Source organism: Lynx rufus, unplaced genomic scaffold (genome assembly GCF_022079265.1).
Source record: "Lynx rufus isolate CCGP_SWC_20201006 ecotype Redwood Valley unplaced genomic scaffold, mLynRuf1.p SCAF_1, whole genome shotgun sequence".
Lineage (NCBI taxonomy): Eukaryota > Metazoa > Chordata > Mammalia > Carnivora > Felidae > Lynx > Lynx rufus.
Window position 1 is genome coordinate 27,406,146 of NW_025814823.1, and position 24,228 is coordinate 27,430,373.

The 24,228-nt window shown below is 43.1% G+C and overlaps 1 protein-coding gene across 2 annotated transcripts in view; it reads left to right on the plus strand.

Annotated features, from left to right (window-relative positions):
• The window catches only part of ENOX1 (ecto-NOX disulfide-thiol exchanger 1), a 206,585-nt gene that overhangs the window by 170,286 nt on the left and 12,071 nt on the right, over positions 1–24,228 (plus strand). For both annotated transcript variants that reach the window (XM_047078969.1, XM_047079041.1), the window contains one exon: positions 13,648–13,750. In XM_047078969.1, the coding sequence (XP_046934925.1) occupies positions 13,648–13,750 (103 nt within the window). The remainder of the gene's footprint in view (positions 1–13,647; positions 13,751–24,228) is intronic.

Below are 24,228 nucleotides of genomic sequence, written 5' to 3' on the forward strand. Positions count from 1 at the left end.
ATATTCCACTGTATATATAGACCACCTCTTCTTTATCCATTCGTGAACTGATGGATAGCTTCCCTATCTCGGCTATTGTAAAGAATGCCGCAATAGCCATAGGGCTGCACATATCCCTTGGAATTAGTGTTTTTTGTATTTTTTGGGGTAAATACCCAGTAGTGCAATTACTAGATCGTAGGGTAGTTCCTTTTTAACTTTTGAGAAACCTCCATATTATTTTCCACAGTGCCTTTACCAGTTTGCATTCCCAGCAGCAGTGCAAGAGGGATCCTTTTTCTCCACATCCTCGCGAACACTTGTTTTTTGTGTTGTTAATGTTAGCCATTGTGACGGTTGTGAGGTGATAGGTCATTGTAGTTCTGATTTACATTTCCCTCATGATTAACGATATTGAACAACTTTTCTTGTGTCTGTTGGCCATCTAGATGTTTTCTCTAGAGAAATGTCTGTTCATGTCTTCTGCCCATTTCTTAATTGGGTTATTCGTTTTTTGGGTGTTGAGTTGTGTAAGTTCTTTATATAGTTTGTATAATAACCCCTTACCAGATATGTCATTTAAAAATATCTTCTCCCATTCAGTAGGTTGTGTTTTAGTTTTGTTGTTTCCTTTTCTGTGCAGAAGCTTTTTATTTTGATGTAGTCCTGTTTATTTGTCCTTTTGTTTCCCTTGCCTCAGGAGACATCTAGAAAAATGTTGCTATGGCTGATGTCGGGGACATTACTACCTATGCTCTCATCTAGGATTTTTATGGTATCAGGTCTCCCATGTCTTTCATCCATTTTGAGTTTATTTTTGTGTATGGTGTAAGAAAGTGGTCCAGGTTCCTTCTTTTGCATATAGCTGACCAGTTTTCCCAGCACTTTTTCTTGAATAGACTTTTCCTGTTGGATATTTTTGCCTCCTTGATTAAATATTCACTAGCTATATAATTGTGGGTTTATTTCTGGGCTATTCTATTCTATTCTATGGATCAATGTGTCTGTTTTTGTGCCAGAACCATACTTCTTTGATTACTACAGCTTTGCAGTATATCTTGAAATCTGGGACTGTGATACCTCCAGTTTTGTTCGTCTTTTTCAAGGCTGCTATCACTATTCAGGGTCTTTTGTGGTTCCATAGAAATTTTTTTGGATTCTTTACTCTAGTTCTGTGAAAAACGCTATTGCTATTTTAATAGAGATTGGATTAAATCTGTAGATTGCTTTGTATAGTAGGAACATTTTAACAGTATTTGTTCTTCCAACCCATGAGCATGGAATGCCTTTCCATTAGTTTTTTTATCATCTTCAATTACTTTCATCAATGTTTTATACTTTTCAGAGTACATACAGGTGTTGCATCTCCTTGGTAAAGTTTACTTGTAGGTATTTTATTCTTTTTTTCACACAATTGTAAATGAGACCGTTTGCTTAATTTCTCTTTCTGCTGCTTCGTTATTAGTGTATAGAAATGCAACGTATTTCTGTATATTGATTTTGTATCCTGCAATCTTGCTTATTTCATATATCGCTTCTGGTAGGTTTTTTTTTTTTAAGTCTTAGGATTTTCTTTATAAAGAATATCATGTAATCTGCAAATAGTGAAGGTTTTACTTCTTTCTTACCCATTTGGAGGCCTTTTCTTTCTTTCTCTTATGTGTTTACTATAGCTAGGACTTACAGTACTATGTTCAAGAAAAGTAGTGAGAGTGCAGTGGACATTCTTTTCTTGTTCCTGACCTTAGGAGAAAAGCTCTCAGTTTTTCACCATTGAGTATGATGTTAGCTGTGGGTTCTTCATATATGTCCTTTACTACATTGAGGTATGTTCCCTCTAAACCTGCTATTTTGAGGTTCCCTCTAAACCGGCTTTTATCATGAATGGATGTTGTACTTTGTTAAGTGCTCTTTCTGCATCTATTGAAAATGATAATACGGTTTTTATCCTTTCTCTTGGTTTTATATATCACATTGACTGATTTGTGAATATTGACCTACCCTTGCATCCCAGAAGTAAATCCAATTGATCATGGTGAATGATTTTTTTTTCATGGTAATTGATTTTTTTAATGTATCATTGGATTCACTTTTCTAATATTTTGTTGATGATTTTTGCATCTATGTTCACCATAGATACTGGCCCATAGTTTTCTTTTTTGTACAGTCTTTATTTGGCTTTGGAATCAGGGTAATTCTTCTATCCTGGAATGAATTTGGAAACTTTCCTTCCTCATCTGGTTTTTGAAACAGTTTGATAAGAATAGGTATTAACTCTTCTTCAAATATTTGGTAGGACTCACCTGTGAAGCTGTCTAGTCCTGGACATTTGTCTCTGCGCCCCCTGGATCTGGATTTTTGTTTCCTTCCCCAGATTTGGGAAATTTTCAACTATTATTTCTTCAAATAAATTTTATGTTCCTTTTTATTTTTTTCTCCTTCTGGGATCCCTATATTGCAAATGTTATTATGCTTGATGGTGTCGCTGGGTTCCCCAAGTCCATTTTCATTTTTTATTTTTTTTTTCCTCTCTTCTGTTCAGCTTGTTTTTCATTACTCTGTCCTCCAGGTCACTGATCCGTTCTTCTACTTCCCCTAATCTATTTATTCTATCTAGTGTATTTTTAATTTCAGTTATTGAGTTCTTCATCTCTGACTGGCTCTTTTTTATGCTTTCGATCTCTTTTTTAAGGGTCTCACTGAGGTCCTCCACTCTTTTCTCCAGTCCAGTGAATGCATTTGTGATCATTCCTTTAAATTCTCTATGAGGCATGTTACTGATCTCTGTTTTGTTTAGCCCCCTTGCTGTGACTTGTTTTGTTCTTTCATGTGGGACATATTCCTCTGCCCCCCTATTTTGTCTGACTGTGTCTGTTTCTGTGTGTTAGGAATGTCAGCTACGTCAGAAGACATCCTATAGTGCCACGAAGCGCGGTGTCCCTTCTCCACCAGAACCTGGAGCTTTGGGGGCGTCTCCTATGAATGTTGTGTGCACTCTGCTGTTGTGTCTCAGCTGCAGTGTGCCTCCGGTCCAGTCGTCTGCAATGGCTGTCTTTGCCTGTTGAGGGCAGGGTTTTGGTCCCTATGTTGTTAGTGGGCCATTCTGGGCTGCCCTGGACTTGAGTTGAGTCAGACCAGGCATTTGCTAGAGATCCAGTAGCACCAAACTTGCAGGGTGCTTTCCTTGTGAAAGCTTCCTGAGAAGCTTTCATTGGTGGGTGAGGCCTGCGGCCATCCAGATGTCTGCCCCCAGCCCACTTCTGGGGCTGTGTAGTTGGACTGCTGTGTGTGGTTCTCTTCCACGCTCCCTGGGGCAAGAGTCATGTTGGAGCGGTGCTGGCCCCTGTTGCACGTGCTTGCATACTGCCAGGCTTGTGGCACGGCTTCGGATGGGCTCTGGCCAAGGGCGTATTGTAGGGGTACGTCTGCAGGATAATTTGGGGGCAGGGCACACGGTGTTAGCAAATGCACCCGTCTGCTGTGGACCTGCTTTTATAACACCCCTGCTGCAGGGCTGGTGGGGATGAGTCCACAGGACAGCGAGGGGTCAGGGCAGGGGGTGTAGGCAAGGTCCTGTTGGTCTGCTGCGGGATGTGACCTCCACCTGCCTGGATGGAGGCGGATCAACAGAAAACAGCAGGGATGGGGCATGCACTATTAGCTAGGTTTGCCGGGTCTGCTGTGGGAGCAGAGGCCGGCTCAAGGGGGCGTGTCCACAGGAAAACAAGGGGTGGGGTGCACTGTTAGCAAGTTAGGTGGCGAGTTTGGCACGCTGCTGGTTCCCACAACCATTGCTGCTGAGTGTCTATGTCTCTGGCAGGTCGATGGTACCCTCCAGCCCCATTGTTCCTGGAGAAGCCTCCCAGCAGTCCCTGCCCCTCCAGCACATGCTCTCAGATTAATAGACAAATCTCCCTCTCGTATACCCCAGGCTTTTTTCAAAGTGCTGCTTCTGTGTCGTATCTCTGCGGGGCTGTTTTTGTGCTCTTTTAGGGCATGGACTCAGTTTCCTCTTGCCTTGCTGGCTCACAGAGAGAGGAGCCCATTGATTTTTAAAGTTCCAGGAGTTAAGTCCTGCTAATCGTAAGAACTCATGAAATCATGCCCCTGCGGTTTTCAAAGCCAATGGATGGGGATTCGTCTTTCCTGTGCGGGTTCCCTGTGCCTGGGGTGCCTCGGGTGAGAGTCATTTGTCTCCCCACTCCATACCCACAGTGTCCCTCCCTCCCTCCTGCTTATAGCCTCGTGGGTCCATTTAGCTCCCAAACATGTCTCTCTACTTTCTAGCCTCTTTGGTGGGGCTTCCTCTCTGGTGGCATCAGTGGGACAAGGTGAGCTTACTCCACCATCTTCCCTGAAGGTGTTTCTATTTTTAATTTTTTGAGGAATCTCCATACTGTTTTCCACAGTGACAATGCCAATTTACATTTCTACCGGTGGTGCACAAGTGTTCCTCTTTCTTCACATCCTCACCAACACTTGTCGTTTCTTGTGTTCTTGATTTTAGTCATTCTCACAAGTGTGAGGTTATAGCTCATTGTGGTTTTGATTTGCATTTCCCTGGTGATTAGTGATAGTGAGCATTTTTTCATATGACTATTGGCCATCTATTTGCCTTCTTTGGAAGAATTGGCCGTCCATAGGTCTTCTTTGGAAAAACGTCTGTTCAGGTCCTCTGCCCATTTTTAAATAGGATTGTTTGGAGGGTTTTTGGTGTTGAGCTGTGTAAGTTCTTCATATGTTTTGGATATTAAGCCTTTTTTGGATATATCACTTGCAAGTATCTTCTCCCATTGAGTAGGTTGCCTTTTTTGTTTTGTTGTTAGTTTCCTTCACTGTACCAGAGCTTTTTATTTTGATGCAGTCCCAATAGTTTATTTTTGCTTCTGTTTCACTTGCCATGGGAGACATATCTATAAAAAATGTTGCTTAGGCCAATGTTTGGGAATTTACTGCCTGTGTTTTCTTCTAGGATTTTTACATTTTAGGTTTCAGGTCTCATATTTAGGTCTTTAATCCATTTGAGTTTATTTTTGTGTATGGTGTTAGGAAGTGGTCCAGTGTTTTTTTCCCCTGCTGTATATTCATGCCTCCTTTGTCACAGATTAATTTACCATGTAAGTGTGGGTTTCTTTTGAGGCTGTCTATTCTGTGCCCTTGATTTATATATTTGTTTTTGTGCCAGTACCATATTGTTTCAAAAGCTGTAGTTTTGTAGTACCTCTTGAAATCTGGAATTCTAAAACCTCTAACTTTTTCTTTCTCAGGACTGCTCCGGCTATTCAAAGTCTTCTCTGGTTCCATTCACATTTTATGAGTATTCTAGTTTTGTGAAAAATACTGTTGGTATTTTAATGGCAGGGGGGGGGGGGCGGTTGCACTAAATCTGTAGATTGCCCTGAGTAGTATGGACATTTAAAAAATATTCTTCTAAAACCATGTCTGTTTGTTTGTGTCATCTTTAGTTTCTCTCATCAGTGTTTTATAGAGTACAGGTCTTTCACTTTCTTGGATAAGTTTATTCCTAGGCATTTTATTCTTTTTGGCACAATTGTAAAGGGAGTTATTTCTTAATTTCTCCTTCTGCTATTTCATTATTAGTGTATAGAAACACTGCTGATTTCTGGGTATCACTTTTGTATCCTGCCACTTTGCTGAATTCATTTATTACTTCTAGCAGTGTTTCGGTGGAGTCTTTAGGATTTGCTATATATATAGTAGTAGGTCACCTGCAAATAGTGACAGTTTAACTTCTTCTTTACCAATATGGATCCCTATTTCTTCACTGACTGCGATGGCTAGGACTTCCAGTATTATGTTGAATAAAAGTGGTCCAGTTCCAGATCTTAGAGGGCAAGCTCTGTTTTTCCCCATCGAATATGATGTTAACTGTGGGTTTTTCATATATGGCCTTTATTATCTTGAGGTATGTTCTCTCTACACCCACTGTGTTGAGAATTTTTATCAATCATGGATGTTTGATTTTGTCAGCTGCTTTTCTGCTTCTACTAAGATGATCCTATGATTTTTTTTATCCTGTTTTGTTGATGTGATATATCATGTTAATTGATTTGTGACTACTGAACCATCCTTGCATTCCCAAATTAAACCCCACTTGATTGTCGTGAATGATTCTTTTAATGTATTCTCGAATGTGGTTTGCTAATACTTTGTTGAGGATTTTGCATCAATGTCCATCAAGGATATTGGCCTGTAGTTTTCTTTTTTTTCTGGTGTGTGTCTGATTTGGATACCAGGGCAATGTTGGCCTCATAGAATATAGTTGGAAGCTTTCCTTCCTCTTTTATTTTTGGAATAGTTTGACAAGAATATGTATGAACTCTTATTTAAATGTTTGGCAGAATTCATCTGTGAATCCTTCTGCTCCTAGATTTTTACTTTTTGGTAGTTTTTTTCATGCCTGATTCAATTTTGTTACTAGTAATCAGTCTGTTCAGATTTTCTATTTCTTCCTGATTCAGTCTTGAAAGATTGTTATGTTTCTAGAAATTATCCATTTTTTCGAAGTTATCCAAGTTGTTGGCATGTAATCTTTCATAGTATTCTCTTATATGCCTTTTTATTTCTGTGGCATCAGGTCTTCTCGCTCATCTCTGATTTCATTTATTTGGGTCCTTCTCTTTTTTTCCTTGATGAGTCTAGCTAAAGGTTTATCAATTTTGTTTATTTTCTGCAAAAAAAAAAAAAAAACAAACAACTCTTGGTTTCATTCAGTCAGTCAGTCTCTATGTTATTTATTTCCACCCTGATCTTTTATCATTTCCTTCCCTCTACTCACCTTGGGCTTCGTTCTCTTTTCCAGTTTCCTTAGATGTAAGGTTAGATTGTTTATTTGAGCTTTTTTCTTGTTTCTTGAGGTCAGCCTGTGTCACTCGTTTCCCTCTTAGAACTGCTTTCACTGCATCCCCCAAATTTTGGACTGTTGTGCTTTAATTTTCATTTGTCTCCAATGGAAATTTTTATTTCTTCCCCGATTGCTTTACTGACCCGTTGGTTGTTTAGTATCATGTTGTTTCATTTCCATGTGTTTGTTTTTTCCAGTGTTTTCCTTGTGATTTATTCCCAGTTTCATACCATTGTGGTCAGAAAAGATGCATAGTATGATTTTGACCTTCTTAAATTTGTTGAGACTTGCTTTGTGACCTCATGCGATCTATTCTGGGGAACGTTGCACGTGCACTTGAAAAGAATGTGTATTCTGTTGTTTTTGGATAGATGTTCTGTATATATCTGTTATGTCCATCTGGCCTTACGTGTCAAAGACACTGTATCTTTATTGATTTTCTGCCTGGATATCTATCCATTGATGTGAGTGGGGTGTTAAAGTCCCCTACTATTGTATTACCATCACAGTCTCTCTTTATGTTCCTTAACATTTGTTTTATGTATTTAGGTGCTCCAGTGTCAGCTATATAGATATGTATAATTGTTTTATCGTCTTGTTGCAATGATCCTTTTATCATTAGGTAATGCCCTTCTCTGTCTCATTATAGTCTTTGTCTTAAAGTCTGTTTTGTCTTGATACAAGCATTGCTGTCTCAGCTTTGTTCTGTTTTGTTTGGGTTTTGTTTTGTTTTGATTTGCATGGTAAATGTTTTTTTTTTCCATCGCCTTCACTTTCACACTGTATGTCTTTAGGTCTGAGGTGAGTCTCTTGTAGGCGGTGTTTAGATGGTCTTGTGTTTCATTGTTGTTTTGTTTTTATCTTTTCTGCCGCTCTCTGCTTTTATTGGAGCATTTAGGCTATTCTCATTTAATTGATAGGTATATATTTATTGCCACTATGTTAATTGTTTTCTAGTTGTCTTTTTCTTCTCTTGCTGTCTTTCTTCATGATTGATGAGTTTTTGTAGTCATATGTTTGGCTACTCTCTTTATTTTTTGTGTATGTATGATAGGTTTTGGGTTTATGGTTACCAGGAGGTTTATATATAATATCCTAAGTAAATAGCAGTCTGTGTTAATTTGATGGTCATTTAAGTTCAGACATATTCTTAAAAGAAGAAAAAAACTCTTTTCCCCCCTTCTCTTCCCTTTTTACTCCCTTCTCCATGTCTTATGTATATTCTATTATATTTTGTATCTTTTTATTCATATTTTATTACAGCTCATGTGGCCATTTCTTTTCCACTTAAAGAAGTCCCTTTAACATTTCTTCTATGGCTGGTTTAGTGGTGATAAACTCCTTTATCTTTTGTTTGGGAAACACTTTTCCCTTCCTTCAAATTTGAATCATAACCTTGCCAGGTAGAGTATTCTCGACTGTAGGTTTTTTCCCTTCAGCACTTTGATTATATCATGGCACTCTATGCTGGCTTGCAAAGTTCCTGCTGAAAAAATCGGCTGACAGTATTTTAATTTTTTTCAGTGTTTATTTATTTTTGAGAGAGAGAGAGAGACTGAGTATGAGTGAGGGAGGGGCAGAGACGGAGGCACAGAATCAGAAGCAGGCTCCAGGCTCTGAGCTGTCAGCACAGACCCCAACACAAGGCTCGAACCCACGAACCATGAGACGATGATCTGAGCTGAAGTTGGACGCTTAACCAACTGAGCTACCCAGGCACCCCCAGCCGACAGTCTCATAGGACTTTATAGGGCTTTATTTCCTTTCTAGGAAATTTTTTGCTTCTCTCTTGCTTTTAAAATTCTCTTTATCTTTAGCCTTTGACATTTTAATTATTATGTGTCATGGTATGGACCTCCTTGAGTTCATCTTGTTTGAAATGTCCTGTGCTTCTTGGACCTAGATGTCTGTTTCCTTCCCGAGGTTAGGGAAGTTTTCAGCTATTATTTCTTCATATAAATTTTCTACCCCTTTCTCTCTCTTCTTCAGGGACCCCAATAATGCAAATGTTTGTTTGCTGAGTGTTGTCCAAAAGATCCCTTAACCTGCCTTCATTTTTTTAATTCGTTTCTGTTTTGCTTTTCAGCTTGTGTGCATTCCAGTACCCTACCTCCCAGATCGCTGACGTATTCTTCCGCATCTGATAATCTACCACTGATTCCCTCTACTGTGGTTTTTAGTTTAGTGATTGTATTCAATTCTGATTGGTTGTTTTTTACGTTTTCTCTTTATTGAAGGCCTCACTGAATTCTTGCACTCTTCTCGCCAGCCCAATGAGCATTTTTATGATCATTACTTTAAATTCTTTATCAGGCATATTGCCTGTCTCCATTTCATGTAGTTCTTTTTCTGAGGGTTTGTCTTATTCTTTATTTTGGAGCATATTCCTCTGTCTCCCTGTTTTGCTTAACATTCTGTGTTTGCTTCTGTGGATTAGGTGTAACAGTTACTTCTCCTAAACCTGAAGGAATTATCCTGTATATGGTCATCCTCCAGGTAGATGGTGTGTGCTTGGCGATCTCTGCTGGCTGGCTTGAGCTGTGACGGGCATGGGCTGGGGACCCCAGGGCTTTCCACACAGAGAGTGCCATGTCTGGACGGCTGAAGCGGATGCGGGCCAGGGTGTCCTCGGATTCTGTGCGCTGAGGGCACCTGGCAAGACAGCTGAAATGGGTGTGACCCGGGCAGTCCGGGGCACCCTGTGCAAGGGGTGCCCTAGCAGCGTGGCTGGAGCTAAGGCAGTGTGGGTGCCGGGAGTTCCCAGAGTTTTCTGCACAGAGCCTTCCTTGACAGTGTAGCTGGAACTAAAGTGGGTGCAAACCAGGGGGACCTGGGGCTCGAAGCCCAGGGGGCACGTTGGCAGGATGGCTGAAGCTGAAGTGGATGTGAACCGGGATGTTTCAGGACTCTCGGCAGAGGATGCCCCGAAGGAGGGGATGGCGTTGAGGTGGGGCCAGGAGGTTCTGGGGTGTTCTGTGCAGAGGGCGCCCTGGCAGGACAGCTTTCACTGAATTTGGTGCGATCTGAGGTGTCTCTGGGTACTCCATGCAGGGGGTTCCCTGGTCGGCAACCAAAGCCAAGGCCAATGTGGGCAAAGGAGTGTTGGGGTGCTCTGCACAGGGGGCGCCCTGATGGGATGACTGGAACTGATGCAGGCATGGACTGGGGTTTGGGGCACCCTGGCAGGGCAACTGGATCTCAAACACATGTCAGCCAAAACATTCTGGAGTGTTCTACACGGGGGGGTGCCCTAGCCAGCCATCTGAAGCCAAAGTGGTGTGGGCCTTGAGCGTTCTGGGGGGGCCTCGTGACTGTGATCGTAGCACGAAGGCTGAAGCTGTAGTGAGTGCTAAGGATATCCCAGTGTGCATGCCCTGTGGGCTGGCTGGTAGGGGTGTGGGCTAGGGGTCCAGGGCTCACTGAGGCAGCAGGCCAGGACATCACTCTGTGCTTTCAAAGTGTGTGGGAAGGGTAGTGAGCGGAGACTGTGTATCAGCCCCTCCCACCCGGAGAGCCCTCCCACAGCTACCCCTACCATTAGCAGAATTCTAGAGCGGGCTGTTTTTCATGCCAGCTACTCTTTTAAACTGCGGCTTTGTGTGTGTGTGTGTGTGTGTGTGTGTGTGCCCAAGTGCATCCAGGGCTGATGTTTGCCTGGAGGACCTGAGGGTACAGACCTACCTCTGGTCTATGCGTAAACCGTGTTGTTCTCCGGTCCCTGTGACCCAGAGAGTGTCCCCACAGCTCTTCTGCCATTTGGTGGAGCTCGAAGGGCTGGCTCTTAGGGATGCTGGTCACTCTTTTTAAAAAAATCTTTTTTTAGGTTTGTTTGTTTGTTTGTTTATTTTGAGAGACAGAAGGCATGAGTGGGGCAGAGAGAGTGGGAGAGAAAATTCCGAGCAGGCTTCACACTGACACAGCGCAGAGCCCCACATGGGGCTTGAACTTTCAAACTGTGAGATCATGACCTAAGCTGAAATCAAGAGTCGGACGCTAACGGACTGAGCTAGCTCGGCGCTCTTTTAAACCATGGCTTTTTTTTTCTGTGTCCAAGGACAGAGAAGTTCCAGGTCCCCAGTCCTGTCCCTCCCCAATGCCGTTCACCGCTTCAAAAGTGGGGGTTCCCTTCCTTACCCTGTCCCCATCACTTTTGCTCTCTTGCCATTCTGTCTTTTGTTGTGCAGAAGCCCATGCCGGAGGCCGGCTTGGGCTCCAGGGCACTTGGTCATTAGTACCGCTTTTGAGTGGCCACGGGTTGGTCCGCTTCCCCAGTGATGTTGTGGCCCCAAGGCTCTCAGTAGGCTTAGACACCCCTTGCTCTATCATGGAAATGATAGTTCCCCTTTAGCGGGTTCTTGACACCCAAGTTATTACAACATCCAGGCACTTCTTGGAGCCTGCCTGATCGGTTTCATTCGGTCCTGTACTCTTCCCAGAACAGTTCTTCTCCCTGCCGGAGGAGTCAAAAGAACAGCGCCCTATGTACCCTGGGCAGAACCCACAGTGGTGCCCGGAGGCTGAAGCACTGCCAAGCCTCGGGTCTCTGTTGGACCCATGCCTCCTGCATTGCTGTTGAAGCCTTGCAGAGAGGCGTGTCCCCTCCAGAGTCACTGGCGGCGACCATGTAGGAGAACAGCGTTTGTGATTAGAGCACATGCTGCCATATTCGGTCTCAAAGATATTTCCCAGGACTCCTCTTTCCATCCTCATAGACACGACCCTAAGTCATCATCAAAGCAACAGTCAGTGGTAGGTGGTTATGGGCGCCTTGGAGAATCTGTTGGGACTTGCTCGACATGCCCTCCAGCTTTGAATAGGGGACAGAGGCCTAACAGCACCCTAGAGTGGTCTCAGCGTGTTCTGCCCTTGCCATCCCTTGCTGCCTCCTGATGTACTGCCTGCCCCTGGGGTCCAGTTCCCTTCCTAAACCTGGATCCTCACCTGTGTGACGGCTCCAGGACCCCACTCAGTTTTGTCAGTTAACGTGGGCCTGTTGTCTGCTAAGCGCTCCCCCGTAATTTCATTTGGCCTCCGGGTATCATCCAGGCTGTGAACAGATCACCCTCTCCTGGAGATACTGTTTCCGCTAATCCCCGAGGTTCATTATTTGTATTGTTCTTAAATGCTGCACTCATCATCCTCGGTAACGTCTTTCCGTCTCTTTCCTCCGAAGCCTCTTCTAGCCCTTAAAACGCAGCCATGTTGTTTCCTCGCAGAGGGTATCCCTACATCTTTCCTGGAATTCCTCTTCTGATCTCATCTACGTCAGCCTTTAGGTTTAGTCTGTTTTAACATTCTGGACTATGTTTCTACCGGCGCTGATTCCCAAGATCCCTTGTGGGAAGTATAAGGACATCTTTCATCTCTAGTGGTGCAGCCGGCTCCAGCCTTGCCTGGGACCATACTGACCCCTGTCCTTATGGGCACCCTCCCGCCGTCAGCCTCAGGTACCCTCTAGCCAACCAGCATTTTCCTTCTGATCAATCCACCACCCCGCTGTGATTCCCTCGATTCTTTACCTTACTCATCTTCAGCAGGTAAGTGGGACCTTTAGAGGAGCCTCCAAAATGTTCACCAAATTGCAATTTCTTAGAGCCTTTTTTTTCCTGCCAATTGCTATAATTACCCCCGATTTCCAAAGCAGTAGCTCGTAAGGTAAATTCAGCTCCCAGATCTTTTGTGATTGATATACACTGAGGTTTGGGTTTTTTTTTTCTTCTTTTTCTTTTATTTGAATGCCTTCAGACAGGGTTTGTGCTCTTTACAGGTTCAACATGCTCCCAACTATTTCCCTATTCTTTTATCTGGCAAATTTTGTCAAGTTGTATTGACTAGATCAGCATCTATCCCTGTAACCAGTTCCTGTCCCGGTACCACCTGCCAAACCTTTTGCCCAGACCTTCTAAGTTCTCCTTTGTCCCTCCCTACTAACCTCTGTCCTTCTGGCAGATTTCTCATCATCTAATGGAGACAGTATCCTTAACTCTCTGCCCAATATGCCCATCCTTCTTTGAGACCTATCTTTCAGTGAGAAATGTCCCTCCAAGCCTCAGCTACCCTAATGATTCTATCCCATATATGTAGGTCTCTGATCGTTGCATTTGATTTTCTATTAAATCATTCTCCATTTTGAATCCTAATATCAGGTCCAGAAGAATAGGAGTTAAATGTTTTTCTCTGTTTCTCAACAGAAAAGACCATAGAACTAAAAATAGTTCAACTTCAACGTTCCACATGTTACTGGTTTGTGGTATAATTCTTCATTTTTAGTTTCCGAAGAAAAGAATTTCTCAACCCTTGCTTTATCTCCCTTTTGCAGTTGTGTATGAGGACATCTACTTATTCAACTTAAACACTTCTAATAACAATCCTATCTCACCTTCCCAATAGGCCCTATTTCTCCACACACACATACAAGTTACTAGCATAGTATTATAAATCAGTTCGTACATGCTTTGGGGGAAGTTTTTTTATATTTGAAATAAAAGCATGTTTAAGTGGCTACAATAAAATAGTTTTTGTTAACAGAGATTAATCAAAACATGGACAGAAACCTAAGATAATTTATGCCAAATTTGCTACTTTTGCATAGTTACTTGGTTTGTTGGGAGCAGCAGCTAGGAGCCTAAGTTTTAGTACTACTTTTTTATTGTTGAGCACATAGATCAATTACTTATAAAAGTTGATGTTCAGTTATAAATGGAAGTGATGACCTTTTTTTATAGAGTTGAAAAGACCAGGTGGCTCACTGAAATGCACAAAATCTACATGAACACCTCTATGGTTTTTGTTTAACTTCATAGGAAATCAACGTGTTGACAGTCGCACTGGTCAACCAAGACCGAGAGAACAATATGGAAAAAAGAAGCCAAGGCTTAAAATCAGAGAAAGAAGCTTTGCTAATCGGTAAGGACGTTATGTTTTCCTCATCCGCTGTCTTAAATAGTATTAAAGGAATTCACCTCCAAGTTGTTAACAATGCAGACAGCTCTGCCCTCTGGCCAGAGGGTAAGATTAACTTTGTCAAGATTATATTATACTTACATTTCAAATTAGGGATGCATAAACCAAGGTGGGGAGGTTTGCTCTTCTGTAACCACGTGTGTTCGTCGGCTGTACAACATAAAACCGAGTGCAAGAAGACAGATTATTTTGCATCCCACGTTTTACAAATCTGAATTCCAAAATATGGACGCATCACTTCCAACAGGAGGCCAGGCTGTGTCCAAAAGTTCCAAATCAAGCCAGACCCCGAGGCTCAAGAGGCTGCATCCTGAGGTCAGCCCTGTAATGCTGATGATATGGGGGCCTTGAGACTACATCTAAGTTGGCTTTTTTTTTTTTTTTTTTTTTGGTCTGGACCAGAGACAAAGCTCTGAATGTTTTCTTTTTGAGAGTGCTCATGAGCAGATCCAAAAATAGTATTTACTCTTCCAAGGAAGAGTTCTTGATGAGGATATGTTGGTGACGGGCCTGGGACCCTACTTTAGAAGCTGGTCTGTTTAAGGCCTGTCTCCAGAGTCCCCATTCTACAGAAGGAGAAGCTGTCCCCCTCACTCTGTAATGCACAGGACTAATTCAAGCTGCGCCTTGGCACTGACCCTGGTGTGGGGTTCCAAGTTTAAACTGGCTCTTCCTTGGCATAGTTAAGGGTGAGGAATGAGACTGTTGTACATGTGAGACAAATTGTTCTATAGTTCATATTCTGGCAAAAGGAACACCTGGTTGCATTTTCTAGATAATGCACGCACTCACCTCAAAATGACAGGCACACCAGGGCCTGTAGAAGCTGGCACAGGAGGAATTAAATTCAAGATAGTCCAAACTTCATCCATCATATATAGATTTTTCAACTACAGGGTTATTGAATATGACATCAACTTCGAGATACTCTAAGGAAAACCAATTATTTTTTTTCTCTCTGATGATATACAGCTGCAATAACATGCCATGCACAAGTTTCGTAAGACATGCTGATGTGTTATCAGTTCCAGGAACCCAAAATGAACCCATATGTAGTTGGCAACTGGATTTTTCTTCTATTGGAAAATGTGTCAAACTCCGACAACTGTTTCTCTTCTGCTCCGTGTGACAAAGTTGTGATCTCCCCCACGAATTCAGGGCATGAACAGAGCACATGGTGATCAGCAGTAAATGTTCCCTCTTTTAAGTCAGAATAATCCAGAACACTTGAAATTTTAAAAAATGGGAATAAGTCTGTTTTTTTTTTAATTTCCTGCCTCTCACTAAAGATTGCTTCTCCTCATGTGTTTTACTTGCAGAACAGAGTTCATTTACAATGTCTCTTAAATAGTTACTACACACACAAACACACACACATTTTTTTTCAATCAGCTACCTCAAAATTTAAAAAGGATATGCTTTGCACACCATAGGTTAATAGGAGTAGATGAGAGGTTACATTTAGAACATCTTAACTCTGCTGATGTCTTCAGTATTAGGGAAAAAAAGTTGTTTTGGGGTGCCTGGGTGGCTCAGAGTGCCCGATCCTTGGTTTCAGTTCGGGTCACCATGATCTCCTTGGTTCATAGGTTCGAGCCCCAAGTCAGGCTCCGTGCTGATGGTGTGGAGCCTGCTTGGGATTCTCTCTCCCTCCCTCTCTCTCTGCTCCTCCCTCAAAACAAATAATTAAAACAATTTCCAAGAATTGTTTTAATTGGTAAACTCGAGTGTATTAGAAAAACTTTAGGGGCGCCTGGGTGGCGCAGTCGGTTAAGCGTCCGACTTCAGCCAGGTCACGATCTCGCGGTCCGTGAGTTCGAGCCCCGCGTCGGGCTCTGGGCTGATGGCTCAGAGCCTGGAGCCTGCTTCCGATTCTGTGTCTCCCTCTCTCTCTGCCCCTCCCCCGTTCATGCTCTGTCTCTCTCTGTCCCAAAAATAAATAAACGTTGAAAAAAAAAAATTAAAAAAAAAGAAAAACTTTAGTAAGTCAGAATCTTCAGTTACCAGTAGACAGAACCCACTGTAAATTTTCTAGGATTCTTCCGCTCACTTCTGGTCTTTTGAACTGGTTTACGTGTATTAACAACTGACACTCATTTTGAATCAATATATGAGAGTGTTTAGTTAGAAAGAAGGCCAAAGCCAAGTTTTTGATTAAAATAAGGTTAGGAGGTGGGGTTTTTGTCCCCCCTTCATTTCTCCATTACCTCTCCTCCTCGACATTTTATTTTACTTAATGAAAGTTTTAGTACAGCTGTGATTTCCTGCCCAAACCCTCCCCCCAGATACTTACCTTTGTAGTCAGAGAAAGTAATTGTCCAGAAGAATGCCAAGGTAGAAACGAGTCTCCAAGACTGGCAGAATGGATCCTGCTGAAGGACGTAGCTGCCTCTTGCCATTAATCGTGCCTCTCTGCTAAGTGAGTTTGGCCATTCATACTTTGTAGAAACTCAAATGCTGGGGTAACAAATACCACTCTTGCAACTTCTGGAATCTAGAGAAGGGCTGTGACAGGGACAGAATAGGGGTCCAAAACTGCTTTGGACAAAGCTAGATAGAGGAAAGAGTTTCTGGTGCTGGAGCTATCTTTTCTGAAGAATACTTATAGGTAGAATGATTCCCAGAGTCCTCCAGACTTCCGATCTATCTGGAAAGGTTAGGAATACTCTTTGCAGTATCGTTGGAATCTTCCCTTGGAATAATTAAACCCATATAGAGGGTACAGTGGGCCTGTTCTGATCTAGCCTAGAAGGCCCAGGAGCACAGCAAAAAATCTCCCTTGATTTGGAAATACTTATTAGCAAAAGCCTCATCACATCTGGGTACCTGTAGTATATGCTATATGCAAATATATTCAGATAACACCCTCTTGGGACACACAGATATTATATAAAAATGCACAGTGGCACAAATCTTGATTTCCTGGAAGGGAAAGGGGGGGAGTGAGAAATACACTTGTCAAATAGATTCCATATACAGAGAACATAAAACTGAGGCTAGAACTTCCTAAACAACAAACAATCCCGACTGTCTGTGATTACTTGTGACGCTCATCTATCTGGGCAAAAGTACGCATCCCTTCCACACATTCTCATGGCCTGTTCATAATTGGAGTCTTTAAGACATGGAAGGTACGGATACATAACAGAAGGTCAGTGGGATTTCAATGATGATATTACTTGGCGTCATTCCTGTCCCTTGAGAGTCTCATCATTCTGCTCAACTTTCTGCTTGACAAGTAATGGGGATCGAGAGCTGTGTTCCAACTCTGCTAAAACAGATGGGCCCTTGGAAAGCACCTTATTCTTGTGACTTCTGGATTATTTATCTTATAATCAATGCTCGTAAAGACAGGTTAACATATCATTGGACCTAAAAGAATTACATTTGTATGGGGGGGGGGTGGGTAAAGCAGGGTACTAGTTTACAGCTCACGGCTCTATGGTAACTGAGCATTAGGTGGGCCTGACGTAGTCTAGTATCTATGCCAGAACTCCTAGTTCACTTCACATATGGCCTACACACTGGGTTTGGCATGCACTCAACTTGCATGGAACAGAATGAGACAATACTTTTGTTTTAGGACCACCGCTTTGGAAACCACTGGCTACTGTTAATGAAGAATGGGTCAAGAAAATTTTTATAGATAGGCAAAGAGCTCTTGAGGAGATGCTAACAGTATACCTCTGGGTCTGTATCACTCGATCTTCTCTTTCTTTTTAAGTAATTCAAACACAGTAAATGTCCAGTCCTAGGAGCCCTGATTGACACCCTCCCAATGCTAGTCATCACTGTAAATCCCATCCAGGTATGGTCAGAACCTTCTCAACAGCTCTGTTCATAAAGTATCTGTTCTGCACAACTCCCCCCCCCCCCGACTCCTGAGAACCGTCCCCAAATTCTTAATGGTAAGGCATACGTCTTTACAGATCATCCTGACTCCGCTACAAATCGGGACGTACATAGTACAGATGGCCAGGATGCTGCTTTCCATCACCCCCCCACCCCCACTGCCCCATTTCTATCGCTGTCACCATTTCACACATCTGCGCACAGCCTGTCTATATCAGAATTGGAATGCTCCCCTAAATACATGAGTATTAGGAAGCAGATGAATGGACGGGAGAGAAACACACTTAAAGAAGGTTAAATGGTGATGTTTTGGTGTTTTCAGTGACTGGAATTGAGGCTATATTTAGGCCACACCTGAGAAAAGTAATCTGGGAAGTGCGTGCTTCTCTGAAAGCTGCTGACCATAAAGAATGAGTCATTGACCTAAATCTGGTTTCCGAGACACAAATGTCCATATCAATAAATCAACAAACATTTGTCAAGAGCCCACTATAAAAATTACCAGCCTTCCTTGTGGAAAAGAATCATCTCGGCAGCCTGTTTAAAAGGCACAGCCTCGGGGCGCCTGGGTGGCGCAGTCGGTTAAGCGTCCGACTTCAGCCAGGTCACGATCTCGCGGTCCGTGAGTTCGAGCCCCGCGTCAGGCTCTGGGCTGATGGCTCAGAGCCTGGAGCCTGTTTCCGATTCTGTGTCTCCCTCTCTCTCTGCCCCTCCCCCGTTCATGCTCTCTCTCTGTCCCAAAAAAATAAAAAAAAATAAAAAGGCACAGCCTCTGGCCCCACACGCAGGGATTCTGTTCATTAGAAAACTAACATCCGAGGTGATACTGAAACAGGCACTTGGGGGACCACGTTTGGAGAACTACCAGCCTGCCATCTGCCCAGACCTGTGTTCGCTGATGGTGATAAGATGATCTCTTCCCTCAGTTCATAGACTAGTGAGAAAGCAAGCAGTGAATGGCAATGAAATATGGTTTGGACTAAAATCAGAAGCACAGAGAAAGGGCTACTTAGGCCTTGTCGGAAGAAAGGACAGTCGAACGAGTCCTAAAGGGATGCATAGACTCTCTGTGGTCAAATGAGGGAGTTGTCAAGGCCATTTCAGACATAAGGAACAGCTGGTAGTCTCAGGAGTTTAGTTAAAATAAGACCAACAGACAGACATTTCATTTTTTTTTTTTTTCTTTACATTAAATAAACTAACCGTACAAGATCAGGTACGGTACTCACCAGAAAAGTGGAACAAACTGCTCTTTGGAAAATTAAAGCTTTTCAGCCTTCCGAGGCACGGAGAAGCTTCGGACCAAATCACAGCGTGGGATCACTCTCCTACCACTTGCTCACGGTGGAATCTCCCCGATTCCCACAATGCTTTATCACGCTGCAGCTGCTCAGGATAACCACAGGCTCGTGGCTTAGTGGGAAACCCAGATTTCACAGGGCATCCTCCCTGCTGCCTCTCCAGTCCGGTGTCCCTGACGCCTTATGGGCTGCAAAATGAAGCAAGGATATTTCCGGCTGGCTTACGGTCAAGGCCTCTGCCGGTTTCCGGCATGATATAAGTGTCTCTGGAGAGATAGCTGTTCCTCGGCAGAGCTTACATTCCTAGAAATCCCTGGGATGCCCCCTCCCCCAGTAAGCTGATAGGTCTCGGGGTTTTCTGAAGTTTCCCAGGAGACTGTCAGCCAGTGTGCATGTAGGGAAAGCTAATCTCAGCCAGAACTTTCTAAGCTGACACAGAGTTTGGAGTGAAACTCCAAGCAGCCTGAGGAAGGGGAGTATGTTCTGGTAGGATGCCATTTCTCATTCACCTCAAGGAGAATGCACTGGGAAGGAGCATCCTGAGTATTTGTGGACGGAGGCACGATTCACCGGGCAAATCATCCACTGTGGGTCTAATTCTTCATATCGTATCAAGTTAGGAGGTCTGATTAGATGGTCTTTCTCAACTCAATAGTCTGTAATCTATGAGGACGATTACAAAAGGGGCACTGCCCTTTAGGCAGTGATCGTATTTGTAAGCAGATGCTGATAACATCAGCATACTAACTTGAACTCTCCTACCTCATACCTTTAGAACAAAAAAAGAAGGGAGACTTGTCTTCACTCCAACAGCCCATGTCCCTGCTCCCTATCTAAGCATGACTTTTCCAAAGTCCCATCTATACTAACAGCCCCCATTTCCTTTCTTCCCCTCCCCTCCGGCCCACTCGGGTATAACTTGCACCCTCACCCTGAAGTGGTTTTGTCAGCGTGACGAGAGAACTTCATGTTGCCAATTTCTCAACTCCCTCCATTTGTCATCTGCACTTTAGACAGCTGACTAGCCACATCTTGTGAGTAGAAGCTCCTTCTCTTAGCTATCATGACGCCATTTTTTCTTACTGATCACTCCCTCCCAGATTCCTTTGGTGAGTTTTCCTCAGCTTAACCTCTAAATTTGGGGCTTCTTCAGAGTTCAGTCAAGAAGTGCTTGGGTTTCACTACTTACCACTTCCGGTCTTGTGCAGACACTTCTAAATGGCCTCTCAATTCCCTTTTCATCTATTCACCAGACAGAAGCTTGAAGGAAGTTTTAAAAAGGCAATTCAGATCACATCATGCCCCTACTTAGAACTCTTCTGTTGGTTTCCTGCTATATTTAGAATTTAAGCCAAACACATCACACTCATTCAAGGCCTTCCATGATCTGGCTCTCCACCTCCCTCTAAATGCCTGCTGCCCCACTCTCAGGCCAAGTTTGTTCCTGCCAGCTGCCAACTCATTTCCACCTCAGGTCTTTTGCACATTCTGGAAAAATCTTTCCCCAGGCTGTCTGTGGCTGGCTCCTTCTCATCTGACCCAGGAGACTTTACCTTCACTCGACTTCCCGGGATAGAGTAACACTCCACCAAGCTTGAACCTGTTGTGTTTTCTTCACTATGTTTACCACTATCTGAAAATATTCCTTTATTTTTCATCTTTGTGTTTATCCTGTGTTACTTACCTAGAATATAAATTCCCCAAGAGCAGGAAGCTTGTCTGTCTTGTGCAGTGCAGTGTCCCTGGCACCTAATTGCTGGTAAGGAAATGTTTAAGAATGAATGAACGAAGCAGTAAGAATCTAGCATTATTTGGCTAATTTAAGTGCTGCTTCCTTAGTCTTAGTGAGGTCTAAAAATGGGAAAAAACTCGATGATTTTCATGGAGAAAGCTCAAAATGCTTTCATGTGCCTGTTTAAATGGCCTTCCTCATGAGGGGCTTGCCACCGGTTGTACAGAGCTGGTTTGTATGTCCTTCTAGAGTCATTTTTAAGGCCCTGGGATGTGCAGAAAGTTTGAGTTCTGACAGCCTCCTCCACTCCTTTTTTATTTTCTTAAATTAGCTACTTACAGTTGTATTTTCCTGGTTGGGAAACCCATCTTTAAATATGGAGGCTTCTGCTTCTCCATGGAAACAGCCAAGACCAACAGTTGCGTCTATCCCTTTGGAGATCCACCAGTTCAGTAATGGCTAAGTTCTCCACCCTCTGTTGTTAGTGTTTCTTTTTACCAAGCCTTTAGATGCCTCCCAGAGGACCACAAAACAGTCTCCATTTTCTGGGTTGGTAGCATTTTTCATTGGATTATGAGTTGTATCTATCTGTTTTTCCATTCTCAGGAAATATTCCAGTTCTTTTAAAGGAACGACAAAGAGGCTTTAGTTGATTATTCAGGAAGCCCCACCTCACCCCACCCAATGAATCCAGTCCAAAACCAGGGCCTAGAAACTACATTTTCTCAGCATGACTAATGCGCCTGTGATGATACTGTGATGGGCAGCGGTAAGGGTGGGAGTAAGGAACAGGAGGATATGACTAATGTTTCCCATTTCTGCTGTATCTCTAGCAATACTGAGTAGCTTAGTTGCCATCCATGCGAAAAGCTTGGGAAGCTTTTATTTAACTACCTGCTTTGGCCCCAAATGAATCTATTGGCAACCGCTCTACTTTTATAAAGAAAAGCTAATGGCTTATTAATATCAGCTACTACAGTGATCATTTTGAATATCCTCCTAAGGACAGCTATTCATGAGTGGGTCAGGATTTCTACACTGATTTTAGAAAGATATGTAGAAATCATATAAGCATTTTCCCCTTAATTTTATGAGCAAAAGAATTTTTTTTAACTTTTTTTATGTTTATTTTTGTGAGAGAGAGCATGCACAAGCAGGAGAGGAGCAGAGAGAGATACACAGAATCTGAAGCAGGCTCCCAGCTCTGAGCTATCAGCACAGAGCCCGACATGGGGCTCAAACCCACTAACCGTAAGATCATGACCTGAGCCAAAGTCGGATGCTTAACCCACTGAGCCACCCAGGCACCCCAAGCCAAAGAATTTAAATAAAAAGTTTCCACGGTATGGAGATTCCTCAAAAAATTAAAATAGAACTACCCTACGACCCAGCAATTGCACTACTATTTATCAAAGGGATACAGGTGTGCTGTTTCACAGGGGCACATGCACCCCCATGTTTATAGCAGCACTATCAACAGCAGCCAAAGTATGGAAAGAGTCCAACTGTGCATCAATGGATGAATGGATAAAGAAGATGTGGTGTATACACACACACACACACACACACACACACACACACACAATGGAGTATTACTTGGCAATCAAAAAGAATGAAATTTTGCCATTTGCAGCTACGTGGATGGAACTGGAGGGTATGATGCTAAGCGAAATTAATCAGAGAAAGACCGATATCATGACTTCACTCATATAAGGACTTTAAGATACAAAACAGATGAACATAAGGGAAGGGAAGCAAAAAATAAAGACAGGGAGAGAGACAAAACATTAGAGACTTAAATATGGAAAACGAACAGTGGGTTACTGGAGGGGTTGTGGGAGGGAGGATGGGATAAATGGGTAAGGGGCATTAAGGAATCTACTCCTGAAATCATTGTTGCGCTACATGCTAACTTGGATATAAATTAAAAAATAATAAATTAAAAAAATAAAAAATTAAAGTTATAAAATAAATAAAAAGTTTCCATGACCAAAACATTCAGGTTGCTCTGTCCCTCTGAATCCATAAAAGGGAAGGAATCAGGAGTGAATAACGTCTCAAAGTTACCTGATCTTTGAAAGACTGCCCCATCACCAGTTAGTACTGTAGCCATTTTTAATGTTCTTATTTATCCCCATTTACCTATAATAGAACAGTAGAAATTTTAAACAAGTATACTGGCTAGTCTTAGTTCTAGAGGATAAATTCATTCAATATACACTTATTGTACATGTATACTCTATTGCCAATACTGACCCAGAATACACAAAGACTTTCTGAGGGCAGAGTTCCCTGGGGAACCCAAGACTGGGCCCGGCAGACAGACCGATACCAGTGAGGGAGTGTGCACACAGAGAGATACCCAGCTCACAGAGGCAACAAAAGCAGCCACCCCAGGTCCTCCCATTACTGGTATCCCTAAATTTCCTCTTTTAACACCTCGTCTCCTAGCCTAAAGTCATCAACTTCTCCCCCATCGCCCACACACATCCTCTTCTGACTCGTTCCGTTTATACTGCTGAAGACATTTAACTTCGCACCACCTTCCATAGATGTTTACAGGAGAGGCTGTGGGTTATCTAGGAGATGGTGCTAAGTCTCTGTCCGGTAGAGAGATTAATATGAAAAATGTCTTTCTCTATTTGCTGGGGCCTTTGGGGTGGTTTACTCGTAAGACTGCTCAAGCCTCCCCACCGTCTAAGATGCTCCCTTACCCCGGTGGAAAACCACACATCCTCATCACCCCAAAGGCTGACCGGTCAGTCTGCTGCCTAAGCCGACATCCAACCAAGGAAGCGAATGCTGCCCCCATCTTGCAGCACCCCTCTTGGCTCTGTGAGCCACTCTCTCGGAGCTTCCCTCTCCCCTGCCTGGGAGAACCTGTGTGCCAGGAGAAGAAAGGAACACCCTCGCCTCCTCACAAAGCCAGAGGTGACTGCTCCTTCTTCCCCCTTGTCTCCTAATGGGGGATTGAGGGGTCTGCCTACCATTTATTGGAGGCTCCCTGTGAAAACTAGTGGACGTAATGCCACCGGTCCTCAGCTTGGGACAGCAAGGAGAACCCCATTCACCATCCTGAAACAGGAGTTTCCCCTTAAGAATTCTGCCCCCTCAGGGCCCCTGGGTGGCTCAGTCGGTTAAGCATCCAACTTTGGCTCAGGTCACGATCTCACAGTTTGTGAGTTCAAGCCCCGCATCGGGCTGTGTGCTGACAGCTGAGAGCCTGGAACCTGCTTCAGATTCTGTGTCTCCCTCTCTCTCTGCCCTTCCCCTGCTTGTGCTTTCTCTCTCTCTCTCAAAAATAAATAAACATTTAAAAAAAAAAGAATTCTGCCCCCTCTCTCCCACTTAACAAATGCAAATAAAAGTGTTATTTTAAAAAAAACTTATTTTTTAAGTCCTTCATGAGCTTCTATACTCGAACTCATTAGTAACAGAATTACTTACAGTGTCACTTCACCAGATTTGAGAATTTCAAAGACACAGGGAAGTAGTTGCCAGATCTATAAATTTAAAAATGGAAATTAACAAACTGG